The sequence below is a fragment of the Doryrhamphus excisus genome, chromosome 13 (assembly GCF_030265055.1).
Source record: "Doryrhamphus excisus isolate RoL2022-K1 chromosome 13, RoL_Dexc_1.0, whole genome shotgun sequence".
In the NCBI taxonomy this organism is placed as follows: Eukaryota; Metazoa; Chordata; class Actinopteri; order Syngnathiformes; family Syngnathidae; genus Doryrhamphus; species Doryrhamphus excisus.
In genome coordinates this window covers 4,628,121-4,642,029 of record NC_080478.1, presented here as the reverse complement: position 1 = coordinate 4,642,029, position 13,909 = coordinate 4,628,121, and the positions used below count along the sequence as shown (strand labels likewise).

Here is a 13,909-nt window from a genome sequence, read left to right as displayed (position 1 = left end):
TAATTGGCGACTCCAAATTGATATATTGATACAATAGATATCAAGGCTGCACGGTAGGGGGAGTGGTTAGCACACAGGCCTCACAGCAAGAACACCCGAGTTCAATTCCATCCTCGGCCATCTCTGTGTGGAGTTTGCGTTCCAAAAACATGCTAGGTTAATTGGTGACTCCAAATTAATATATTATCTATAATAGATATCAAGGCTGCACGGTGGTCAATTGGTTCTCACACAGGCCTCACAGCTAGGTGACCTGAGTTCAATTCCACGCTCAGCCATCTCTGTGTGGAGTTTGCGTTCCAAAAACATGCTAGCTTAATTGGCGACTCCAAATTGATATAGATATCAAGACTACACGGTGTACAAGTGGTTAGCATACCGGCCTCACAGCTAGGTGACCCGAGTTCAATTCCATCCTCGGCCATCTCTGTGTGGAGTTTGCATGTTTTCTCCGGGTACTCCGGTTTCCTCCCACATTCCAAAAACATGCTAGGTTAATTAGCCACTCCAAATTGTCCATAGGTATGAATGTGAGTGTGAATGGTTGTTTGTCTATATGTGTATCTCTTTGTTTGTGCTTCAAGGAGCAGAGGCTGAGGTATCTTCAACAGGGAGGCAGATCCAACCAGGGACTCACACAGGTGAGTGGCGGACATTTTTTTTTTTTTTGTCAAGTTGCGGAAGGTACAAAGACACACGCTAGAGCAGGGGTGCTCATTAAGTCGATCGCGAGCTACCGGTCGATCGCGGAGGTGGTACTGGTCGATCGCTGGTCGATCGCGGCGTGACATTAAAAAAATATCATCCCAGCATCAATGCCGTCACTTGATTGATATACAGGGCAGCCATTCAGATGACAACTGAATGTTGCCCTTCGGGCGACCAATCAAATCAAACAACGTCTCTAAGTGCAGCAGAACTTACGATGTCAGCCTATCATCCATCCCCGTTACTTGATTGACATACAGGACAACCAGTCAGATGACAACTGAATTTTGACCTTTAGGTCACCGCTCATGCGTAAACAACGATGCAAAGTGCTAAGCTAGTCGGCGAATTGCGTCAGATTTTAAGCCCTCGCTAAAGTTTATGGTCACTAAAATGAGTGAAGGAGCTGGACCAAGTAAGAAGGCAAAAACTGGACCAAGTAAAAAGGCAAAAACTGGACCAAGTAAAAAGGCAAAAACTGGACCAAGTAAAAAGGCAAAATACATATCACTTCCATACGGATATGGAATATTATACGGATATTATGATACGGATATTATCCATGACTGATAAACATTTGGAAGTGTGCTTGAGGCTGGCTATCAGCAGCTACTGTCCGGACTATGCATCCCTGGCTGGTTCAATTCAGTGCAAGTCATCAAAGTAAACTCAGGTAATTACAAAAAATGTTAATAGTTAATTATGTGTGTTTTGCAATATTGGCTCATTTGGTTATGTAAGGTACATCAACATACATTGTACGTACAAATAATCCTCAATACATTTGAAAATAAATAGATGTTTTGCATTTTTGTAGTGGGTAGATCATTTTGACTCAGTCATTTTAAAAGTAGCTCGCATGCTGAAAAAGTGTGAGCACCCCTGCGCTAGAGTATGAAATGTACTAATAAAAATACTAGCGAAATCCGTACATGTACAACATACCATAAAATAAATGCAATGTTTTGGTTTCCCTTTTTAATTGAGACTATTGTCTAATGATATTTAATGAGAGATTTAATTTTTTTATTATTATTTCATGTAGTTCATACAAGTACAAAGTAACACAAGAGTAGTATTAGGGAGGCTAACAAAGCCCTGAATAAGTTGATTCTGTCTTTATGTTAAGAATCAAAATCATCTTTATTCAGCATATACAATACTCATACTTAATACTTCTCAGTCTGAAGCTGAGAAACTTCAACGACTGAAAGAGCGAGTGGAGACTCAGGAGGCGAAGCTGAAGAAGATCCGAGCCATGAGAGGACAAGTGGACTACAGTAAACTGATCAACGGCAACTTATGTAAGTATGAATATTCCGTACTGCTGGATGGTCAAGGTCATTGTGTCATAAAAAGTATTATTATTATTATTACTATGATACATTTTGTGACCTGTAAATATTGTTAGGATGTTGTATTGTCGTGTTAAATGATGACAAAGTTTCAGACTCACAGACAGCTGGAATAGGTGCAGATTCTGGAAGCTCTTGAAAGCTTTCTGTGCAGGTTATTGTGTGTATTTGTGCGATTAAAAAATATATTTATAGGCCTAAGTAATAACTTATTGAGTGTTATTGACCTGTCACAATATTTTAGGAATCTTATACAGTTTATGATTGATATGAACGTAGCTCTCTGGTCATCATGCCAGTTTTGAATGCAGTTATGAAAAGTATGAGAATTAATTGTGTGTACATAACAGATTAAATGTTTGGGCTTCCTTTATCCCCCTGCTTTCATTTCAATCCTGAATCTTAATAATAATAAAATAATAATAATAATTAATAATAATATTATTAATAATAAAAATAACAATAATTACTATTATATTATTATTATTATTATTATTATTATTATTATTATTATCATTATTATATATTATTAATATTTATTAATATTAATATATAATAATCATTAATATTATTATTATTTTATAATGATATAATATACATAACATATAATAATAATAATAATATATTATATATATTATATTATAATATTATTATTATTATGACTATTATCATTGTTATTATTATTATTATTATTATATATTATTATTATTCATAATAATAATATATTATATATATTATATTATGATAATAATATTATTATTATCATTATTATTATTATATTATTATAATATATTATTATTATATTATATAATTATTATCAATATTATTATTATTATAAAATAATGATAATAATAATATAATATTATTATTATCATTATAAAATAATGATAATAATAATATAATATTATTATTATCATTATAAAATAATGATAATAATAATATAATAATATTATTACCATTATTCAATAATCATAATAATTATTATTAATAAAAAATAACTAAATAAAAATTAAAAATATTTATTTAATTATATTATTATTATTATTAATAATAATATATCATTATATTATATATAAATATATTATATTATTATAATATATTATTATAATATATTATTATAATATAATAATGATATATTATAATAGTAATAATAATAATTATTATTATGTTATTATTATTATTATTATTGTTGTTGTTGTTGTTGTTGTTGTTATTATTATTATTATTATTATTATTATTATTATTATTATTATTATTATTATTATTATTATTATTATTATTATTATTATTATTATTATTATTATTATTATTATTATTATTATTATTATTATTATTATTATTATTATTATTATTATTATTATTATTATTATTATTATTATTATTATTATTATTATTATTATTAAACAGCCATTGAACTGACTTCATATTCAATAGTTTGATTCCTTGTGTGTCCAGCTGCTGAGATCGACCATGTTAGCAGCCTGTTTCAAGAGAAGCAGGCCGAGCTCCAGTCTGCTGTGATCCGAGTGGACCAGGTAACACTAAGGAGTCCAGTTCTTCCTAGGAATCCTAGGAATTATTCATCATCTTATCTTCAAACTCCTCCACCAGTTGACCCAACAGCTGGAGGATCTGAGGAAAGGACGCCTCCAACTCCATTCTGTGGCATCCCAGAAGGCGGCAACCAATAGAACCCAGAGTACGACTACCGCCGGAGTCAAAGGGTCTCCGCTATCAGGAACTGCAGCTTTAGAACTGAGGAAACTCTACCAAGAACTGCAGGTAAGGAAGTAGATTTATGGTGGAAAACCAGAGCGGAGAACATTTCTATGTTCTTCTGTATCTGTCGTGTCAGGCTCGGAACCATCACAACCTGGAGCGCAGCAGCAAGTTCATGCAGGGCAAGGATCTGCTCAACAAGAGGAACACTCAGGTGACAGCGATGGATCAACGCATCGGCGACCTGAGGGAGCGACTGCACAAGAAACGAGCAGAAGTACTTTTCAACTTCCTGTTTTATTTCTACGCATGGCGATGAGTTCAAGTGCTTCATTCCCGTCTTTGTAGTTGAGTCGTATGAGTGAAGGAGGAACGCCTTCTCCTCAAAGCTCTCCTCTTCTGAGCGGTGGAGTTTCATGCCGAGTGGCTGCTGTTTGCCCCTACGTCCAAGCTCCACCAGAAGGGGGGCAGAACCTGTCACCGGACCCCTCCCCCAAAACCACTCCGCTCAGTCACATCCGCTCCCTGTCAGGTTTGTTTGCAGATTTTGGATTTTTTTACGGAATTTTAAAGCTGCTGAATGTCACTTAACCCAACATCAGCCAACAGCCAATCACAGGGCACATATAGACAAACAACCATTCACACTCACATTCATACCTATGGACAATTTGGAGTCGCTAATTAACCTAGCATGTTTTTGGAAAATGGGAGGAAACCGGAATTCCAGGATGGGGAGAACATACAAACTCCACACAGAGATGGCCGAGGATGGAATTGAACTCGGGTTTCCTAGCTGTGTGGCCTGCACGCTAACCACTTAATCACCGTGCAGCGTACAGAAGTCATTCATTCATTAATTAGTTTTCTACCGCTTATCCTCACGAGGGTCGCGGGGGTGCTGGAGCCTATCCCAGCTGTCTTCACCCTGGACTAGTAGCCAGCCAATCCCAGGGCACATATAGACAAACAACCATTCACACTCACATTCATACCTATGGACAATTTGGAGTCTAAGCTAATTAACCTAGCATGTTTTTGGAATGTGGGAGGGACCCGGAATTCCAGGATGGGGAGAACATGCAAACTCCACACAGAGATGGCCGAGGGTGGAATTGAACTCGGGTCTCCTAGCTGTGTGGCCTGCACGCTAACCACTTTACCACCGTGTAGTGTATAGAACTCATTCATTTGTTTTCTACCGCTTATCCTCACGAGGGTTGCGGGGGTGCTGGAGCCTATCCCAGCTGTCTTCACCCTGGACTGGTGGCCAGCCAATCACAGGGCACATATAGACAAACAACCATTCACACTCACATTCATACCTATGGACAATTTGGAGTCGCTAATTAACCTAGCATGTTTTTTGGAATGTGGGAGGAAACCGGAATACTCGGATGGGGAGAACATACAAACTCCACACAGAGATGGCTGGGGATGGAATTGAACTCGGGTCTCCTAGCTGTGTGGCCTGCACGCTAACCACTAGACCACCGTGCAGTGTATAGAACTCATTCATTTGTTTTCTACCGCTTATCCTCACGAGGGTCGCGGGGGTGCTGGAGCCTATCCCAGCTGTCTTCACCCTGGACTGGTGGCCAGCCAATCACAGGGCACATATAGACAAACAACCATTCACACTCACATTCATACAAACTGTATTAGACTATGAAAAATACTAATTTTTTTGGCGCGGAAGTTCTATAAGATTAATGAATTAACTAATTAATTATGTTAAATATGTTTTTTGAAGTGTGCAGAAGTCGGGGGTACGCGGATTCGGGTGAAATATCTGAAGGGGTAAAAAGTTTGGGATCCACTTCCATAGGCCATACATTCCACGATAGCCAACATTAGTAGCTAAACTTAGCCTAATCACTATGAATGGCTGACAACAAACACAACTAGCGTGCATGTTATATCGGGTGTATTGGGTCTACGTACACAAAAGTGGCAGGTTTGAATCCCTCTCTCCATGACATCCAGCAGCTTTAACCAGATTTGTTGACTTCCTGTGATATCTGTCCTCTCTAACCGACTGCTTTTCTTTTTCCTTTTCCTGTCCGTCTCCTTCCTCTTGCCTCTTGTATCTGTTGTTGTTTACCTTTTTATTCCTTACTCGTTCTTTTGTGTTTGTCACCGTTGCTATGATGTCATTCCAATGTCATCATACTGGTTGTTGGTCCTGTTGCCGTCACGTCGTGGTTGTTGACTGTACTCGTCTTTTCCGTTGTTGTTGTTGTTGTTGTTGTGGTGATGGTTGTGGTCAAACAGACGAGGATAGGAGTAGCGTCAGGAAACCTCCCAGCCAATGGAAAGTGTCAGATTTAGACATCATCCTGTCGGATGGGAATGACGCATGCGAGGGCCCTCAGTCTCCTCAGGAGTCCAAGAGTAACACAAACAGCAACAGTGAGTCTTTAAAGGGGGGGGGGCATGTACCACCTCTTCACCCCCCCACTTGTCGACCGCGTGTTAATGTGCTGAAATTGAGTCAGGTTTTAATATTGACATTTTCAACGCATGTTCAGTGGAAAGGACCTTTGAATGTAAAGTTTTGGGGGTTTAGGGACCCCGTTCAGTGTAAAGGACCTTTTAATGTAAAGTTTTGGGGGTTTAGGGACCCCGTTCAGTGGAAATTACCTTTTAATGTAAAGTTTTGGGGGTTCAGGGACCCCGTTCAGTGGAAATGACCTTTTAATATAAAGTTTTGGGGGTTTTAATGTAAAGTTTTTGGGGGTTTAGGGACCCCGTTTGGTGGAAAGGACCTTTTAATGTAAAGTTTTGGGGGTTTTGGGACCCTGTTCAGTGGAAATGACCTTTTAATGTAAAGTTTTGGGGCTTTTAATGTATTAGTTTTGGGGGTTTAGGGACCCTGTTCAGTGGAAATGACCTTTTAATGTGAAGTTTTGGGGGTTTTAATGTAAAGATTTGGGGGTTTAGAGACCCCGTTCAGTGGAAATGACCTTTTAACGTAAAGTTTTGGGGGTTTAGGGACCCCGTTCGGTGGGAAGGACCTTTTAATGTAAAGTTTTGGGGGTTTAGGGACCCCGTTCAGTGGAAATGACCTTATAATGTAATGTTTTGGGGGTTTTAATGTAAAGTTTTGGGTCCCCGTTCGGTGGAAACAACCTTTTAATGTAAAGTTTTGGAGGTTTAGGGACCCCGCTCGGTGGGAAGGACCTTTTAATGTAAAGTTTTGGGGGTTTAGGGACCCCGTTCGGTGGAAAGGACCTTTTAATGTAAAGTTTGGGGGTTTAGGGACCCCGTTCAGTGGAAATGGTCGTTTAATGTGAAGTGTTGGGGGTTTAGGGACCCCGTTCGGTGGAAAGGACCTTTTAATGTAAAGTTTTGGGGGTTTAGGGTCCCCGTTCGGTGGAAATGACCTTTTAATGTAAAGTTTTGGGGGTTTAGGGGCCCTGTTCAGTAGAAAGGACCTTTTAATGTAAAGTTTTGGGGGTTTAGGAACCCCGTTCGGTGAAAATGGCCGTTTAATGTGAAGTGTTGGGGGTTTAGACACCCCATTCAGTGGAAAGGACCTTCTAATGTAAAGTTTTGGGGGTTTAGGGACCCCGTTTGGTGGAAAGGACCTTTTAATGTAAAGTTTTGGGGGTTTAAAGACCCTGTTCGGTGGAAACAACCTTTTAATGTAAAGTTTTGGGGGTTTAGGGACCCCGTTCAGTGGAAATGACCTTTTAATGTAAAGTTTTGGGGGTTTAGGGACCCCGTTCAGTGGAAATGACCTTTTAATATAAAGTTTTGGGGGTTTTAATGTAAAGTTTTGGGGGTTTAGGGACCCCGTTCAAACAGTAATCACAAAGCAGAAGTCGACTGCAGCACAACAACATGTGTTGGTTTCTTGTAGTGGACGTCTAATCTCTACTCACAGGCAGATAGCCAAGTTGACTTCCTGCTTCCACTGCCCCTCCTTCCTCTTGGGGTCAGCAGGTCAGACCTGTGGCAACCAACGTGTTGTGCAAATGATCTTACTGACCACAGGAGTCAATAGTTAATCAGTATTAGTCTGAGTCAGTCGTGACGCGGTCGTACCGCAGAGACGTGCCAAACGATTAGGTAACACTGCTTAAAAGGATACTTGAAGATGGAGGCGGGGCTTTTAGTTTGGAACTGCTCGCCACTGCATGTAACATCATTCAATATATTTCCGTGCGTCTCACTTTCCCTTTTTTTAACCCTTATTTTTCCTCTCTCATACAGCCAGTGATGCATCGTGGCCCAGCATTGGGAAAAATGTGTCTAATTGGAGGACTAACGGTCCAGAACAGGTACAGTTTTGACACTTTACATGTTAATGTCATATATATATATATATATATACTGTATATATACCGTATTTTCCGGACTATAAGTGGCACTTTTTTTTGTAGGTTGGCTGTTCCTACGACTTATACTATAAATGAAAAAAGTGTTTATGCATTTTTGGCCTTGTGCGACTTATACTCCAGTGCGACTTATGTATTTTTTTTTCTACATAATTATGCATTTTTGGCCTTGTGCGACTTATACTCCAGTGCGACTTATGTAGTATGTTTTTTTTTTATACCTAATTATGCATTTTTGGCCTTGTGCGACTTATACTCCAGTGCGACTTATGTATGTTTTTTTTATACCTAATTATGCATTTTTGGCCTTGTGTGACTTATACTCCAGTGCGACTTATGTATGTTTTTTCCTACCTTATTATGCATATTTTCTGGCCTTGTGCGACTTATACTCCGGTGCGACTTATGTATGTTTTTTCCTACCTAATTATGCATTTTTGGCCTTGTGCGACTTATACTCCAGTGTGACTTATGTATGTTTTTTCCTACCTTATTATGCATATTTTCTGGCCTTGTGCGACTTATACTCCAGTGCGACTTATGTATGTTTTTTTCTACCTAATTAGGCATTTTTGGCCTTGTGCGACTTATACTCCAGTGTGACTTATGTATGTTTTTTCCTACCTTATTATGCATTTTTTGGCATTGTGCGACTTATACTCCAGTGCGACTTATGTATGTTTTTTCCTACCTTATTATGCATATTTTTTGGCCATTTGCGACTTATACTCCAGTGCGACTTATGTATGTTTTTTTATACCTAATTATGCCTTTTTGGCCAGGAGAAACTTATGTATGTTTTTTTCCCCTTATTGTGCATTTTTGGCCTTGTGCGACTTATACTCCAGAGCGACTTATAGTCCAGAAAATATGGTATACATATATATATATATATATATATACACGAGGGGTCTAACAGTGCACAATAATTTTGGTTCAGTACATACATGAATCCCTCATTTATCACCGTTAATTGGTTCCTGACTGGGCTGTGATAAGTGAATTCAAACAAAGTAGAGCATAGGTTCAAACATAGAAAACCTGTTTCCAACCTTCTAAATTGAGTTTTAAAAATTATTAGCGCCCACAAGGCATAACATAACACTGGTATAGCTACCTATGCTAGTAATTATACTACTAGTTACGTTAAAGACTTTGTGTAGCCCCCCCTCCATGAATCATTGTCGGACTTCTAGACAACAATTTTTCTACTTTTGTAAAACTCGGTTGCTTTTCCGTTCAGATTCCTTCCGGGTATGGCACCTACCCCAGTGCCACCCACCAGGCAGCAGGGCATCATTGCTCCACCAGCTCCCTACCTCGATCGGCCCCTGGCACCCTGGGGTGGCCTCGAACCAGCACTGCTCATGGCACCTCATCTTTTTCTTCATCCATCTCCTCAAAGCAAATGGAACAACATGTTTCTGCAACTCCACAGTCCAATCAAGGTACTTCCAGATCGGATATCGGACCTCATTGAAGATTAGAATCCATGTCAAAATAACATTTTTTATATCTTCTCCCGCTGTAGGTTCTGCCACCAGCTCCCAGTCATCTTCACTTCCCCCTCCGAGTGAGCGAACGGATCCTCCTCCAGCAGTCGCTGTACGTCCATACGTCCCCGACCATCCCTCCCGGCCCCAGTCCCCTCGAAAAGGCCCCGCGACAATGAACAGCAGCTCCATCTACAGCATGTACCTCCAGCAGCCTCAGACCAAAAACTATGGCTCACTCAACAATAGGAGCACCGTCAAAGCAAGTAAGCAAATCATAGCGAGGACATTAAAAACATGAAGGGGATGTCGATGAATGAAATATTGCAGTTTCATTCATTCATTCATTTTCTACCGCTTTTCCTCACAAGGGTCGCGGGGGGTGCTGGAGCCTATCCCAGCTGTCTTCTTGGGGCGAGAGGCGGGGTACACCCTGGACTGGTGGCCAGCCAATCCCAGGGCACATATAGACAAACAACCATTCACACTCACATTCATACCTATGGACAATTTGGAGTGGCTAATTAACCTAGCATGTTTAACCTAGCAAATTTAATTTTTTTATTTTTTTTAATGGAAAAAGTGTAAAAAAGTGATTGTCCCCTAAACTTAATAACCGTGTGGGCTAGCTAGCCACCATTAGCAGCAACAACTGCAAAGGAATTAAGCCCTCTCATCTTCATTCAGCCCTTTTAAAGGTCACGTCACAGCATCTCAATAGTCCATGAACAGCCACACTAACCATCACACTACCACCACCATATTTTACTCTTTTCTAAAATGTGTTCTAAAGTGTTACTTTCACATATCTTGGATTATTCATTCATTCATTTTCTACCGCTTATCCTCATGAGGGTGGCGGGGGGGCTGGAGCCTATCCCAGGTGTCTTCGGGCAAGAGGCGGAGTACATGTTTTTGGAATGTGGGAGGAAACCGGAGTACCCGGAGAAAACCCACGCATGCACGGGGAGAACATGCAAACTCCACACAAAGGGTGGAATTGAACTCGGGTGTTCTAGCTGTGAGGCCTGCATGCTAATCACTCATCCCGGTTGTAAACCTTCATTCATTCATTCATTTTCTTCCACTTATTAAGGTTTCGGGTATGCTGGAGCCTATCCCAGCTGTCTTCTTGGGGCGAGAGGCGGGGTACACCCTGGACTGGTGGCCAGCCAATCACAGGGCACATATAGACAAACAACCATTCACACTCACATTCATACCTATTGACAAATTTGGAGTGGCTAATTAACCTAGCATGTTTTTGGAATGTGGGAGGAAACCGGAGTACCCGGAGAAAACCCACGCACGCACGGGGAGAACACTCGTCCACCGTGCAGCCCATATTTGTGAACAGTTTAACAATAATTCATAGTTCCATTTATCACAGTGAGTCTTCCAGGTCCTGATGCAGCAAAACAGTCCCAGACCATCACACTACCACCACCATATTTTACTGTTGGAATCATGTTCATTCATTTTCTATTGCTTATCCTCACGAGGTCGTCACCAGCTGTCTTCTTGGGGCGAGAGGCGGGGTACACCCTGGACTGGTGGCCAGCCAATCACAGGGCACATATAGACAAACAACCATTCACACTCACATTCATACCTATTGACAAATTTGGAGTCGCTAATTAACCTAGCATGTTTTTGGAATGTGGGAGGAAACCGGAGTACCCGGAGAAAACCCACGCACGCACGGGGAGAACATGCAAACTCCACACAGAGATGCTAACCACGCTAACCACTCGACCACCGTGCAGCCTTTAATTTAAAAAATAAATTTTATGTTCAGTTGTTTGAAGATCTGAAACCATTAAGTGTGACAAACATGCCAACAAATAAGAAATCAGGAAGGGGGGGGGTCTGCGTGGGATAAATAAAGAGTATTAGTGTTTCCAAGCCATTGAGTGAACATTTGGACCCATTTGGTCTTCTCTCGCAGTCTATGGGAAACCCATCCTCCCAGCATCCTCTACATCTCCATCCCCTCTTCCGTTCCTCCATGGAGGAGGAATCAGAGCAGCAGAAGACGTTCCAGACAAGGAAGAAGGAAAAGTGGTTGATGGAGGAATGACCAACATTGGGCCAATCCTCCCTCCCCCGAGCGTGGACAACATCCCTCGTCCTCTCAGTCCTACCAAGCTGACTCCAGTTGGTAGGTTGCACCAAATCAATCGGATTATTAATTCATTGAAATATGTGTATGTAATATTTAGGATGGTTTATCTACAATATAATATAATATAATATAATATAATATAATATAATATAATATAATATAATATAATATATAAATGTATTATTATTAATTATTATTAATAATAATACATGTTTATTATATATTATTATTAATATTAACACTAACAATACTACTAATGATAGATTTTATTATATATTTTATTAGTAATAATATTATTAATACTAAGATTATTAATATTATTAATAATAAGTATTAATAATTATTATTATAAATAATAATCTTCATAATAAATTATGCTTATTATTAATAATAATACATTTATTATATATTATATTAATAATATTATTAATACTAAGATCATTAAGATCATTAATATTATTAATAATAAGTATTAATAATTATGATTATAAATAATAATCATTATCATAATCATAAACTGTATACTTATTATTAATAATTTTAATATTATTACTAATGATAACAATAATATTAATAATAATTGTATTATATATCATATTATTATGATAATTAAGATTATTATTAATACTAAGACTATTAAGATGATTAATAATAAGTATTATTATTAATAATAATCATCATTATCATGAACTGTATTATTATTATTAATTATTAATAATCATAATCATAAACTGTATGTTTATTGTTAATAATCTTAATATTATTAATAATAATAACAACAATAATAACCATCATCATCATAATCATGAACTGTAAGGTTCCTAAAATATTGTGGCAGGTCAATAACACTCAATAGGTTATTACTTGGGCCTAGAATTTTTTTTAAATTGTGCACTAAATATTTTACAATAAAAATAATTTCAAAAATAATATTTGCAAAAACGAATCACATTTTTAATGACCTCTCATGGCCCACCTGCAGTACGACCAAGGCCCACCAGTGGGGCTGCGCCCCACACTTTGGGAGCCACTGATCTAAACTACATGACAGACATTATCTTGTCTAAATCCGATAACAACAAAGCTGACATAATATGGTCTCTTCCTCCAGCGTACTCCCAACTTCGTTACCAGAGTGATGCTGACCTGGAAGTCCTCCGCCGCCGCCTCAGCAATGCCCCACGACCCCTGAAGAAGCGAAGCTCCATCACCGAACCCGAGGGCCCACAGGGGCCAAACATTCAAAAACTATTGTACCAGAGGTGCGTGCTACTTTTCACGATCCATAACCAACGTTCAGCAGATGATTGATTTCTTTGGTTGTCCAGGTTCAACACTTTGGCTGGAGGCATGGATGGAGTCTCAGGTAGGATCATGTAGTCTGAGCTCATGGAGTACTGCAGAAAATACCCAAAACACATACCAATAAACTACATACTTTATCATAGGGAACACGTTCTACCAGCCTGATTGTCTTTTGGCTGACATGGACAACAGCCTTCCGGCAGAGGGGGCTTCAGAAGCGGGTGAAAAGCATCCCGGTTTGGCGACAGAGGACGCTGAAGTTCAAAACCTGAACCTGGACTGCCGTCGCTTATCGCCTGCGCCCTTCGAGACGCCCGGGGAAACGACTACAGCAGGACAAATGAAACACAATCCGTCTCAATCGCCACAAACGAGACTTCCCTCGGCTCCTGTCAGGCCCGAAGACCAGAATAACAACCAGAGTGATTCTAGTCCCACCCACGTCACGGGGCCCGTTTCCCCCTCGCCGGCACCACAGCCTCCTAAGGTAAAAGACACAACCCATGTAGTTCATAGTTCATAGTAAGTGGTACTTCATGTTTCATCAAATTCATCATAGTATCCAAATCAATTACCCGATTTTCCGGACTATAAGTCACACTTTTTTTCATAGGTTGGCTGTTCCTACGACTTATACTCCAGTGCGACTTATGTATGTTTTTTTTTCTACCTAATTATGTATTTTTGGCCTTTTGCGACTTATACTGCAGTGCGACTTATGTATGTTTTTTTCTACCTAATTACGTATTTTTGGCCTTTTGAAGACTTATACTCCAGTGCGACTTATGTATGTTTTTTTCTACCTAATTGCGTATTTTTAGCCTTTTGCGACTCATACTCCAGTGCGACTTATGTATGTTT

General features: G+C 39.2%; 1 protein-coding gene across 4 annotated transcripts in view; it reads left to right on the top strand.

Annotated features, from left to right (window-relative positions):
* The window catches only part of LOC131140029 (apoptosis-stimulating of p53 protein 1-like), a 42,625-nt gene that overhangs the window by 22,158 nt on the left and 6,558 nt on the right, over positions 1-13,909 (top strand). For 3 of the 4 annotated variants that reach the window (XM_058090085.1, XM_058090088.1, XM_058090087.1), the window contains 14 exons: positions 585-641; positions 1,892-2,012; positions 3,519-3,598; positions 3,675-3,845; positions 3,919-4,059; positions 4,131-4,314; positions 6,057-6,194; positions 8,001-8,068; positions 9,369-9,573; positions 9,657-9,884; positions 11,567-11,779; positions 12,855-13,005; positions 13,072-13,109; positions 13,192-13,535. In XM_058090085.1, coding sequence (XP_057946068.1) covers positions 585-641; positions 1,892-2,012; positions 3,519-3,598; positions 3,675-3,845; positions 3,919-4,059; positions 4,131-4,314; positions 6,057-6,194; positions 8,001-8,068; positions 9,369-9,573; positions 9,657-9,884; positions 11,567-11,779; positions 12,855-13,005; positions 13,072-13,109; positions 13,192-13,535 — 2,139 coding nt within the window. The remainder of the gene's footprint in view (positions 1-584; positions 642-1,891; positions 2,013-3,518; positions 3,599-3,674; positions 3,846-3,918; positions 4,060-4,130; positions 4,315-6,056; positions 6,195-8,000; positions 8,069-9,368; positions 9,574-9,656; positions 9,885-11,566; positions 11,780-12,854; positions 13,006-13,071; positions 13,110-13,191; positions 13,536-13,909) is intronic. The other variant, XM_058090086.1, reaches the window with a different exon arrangement.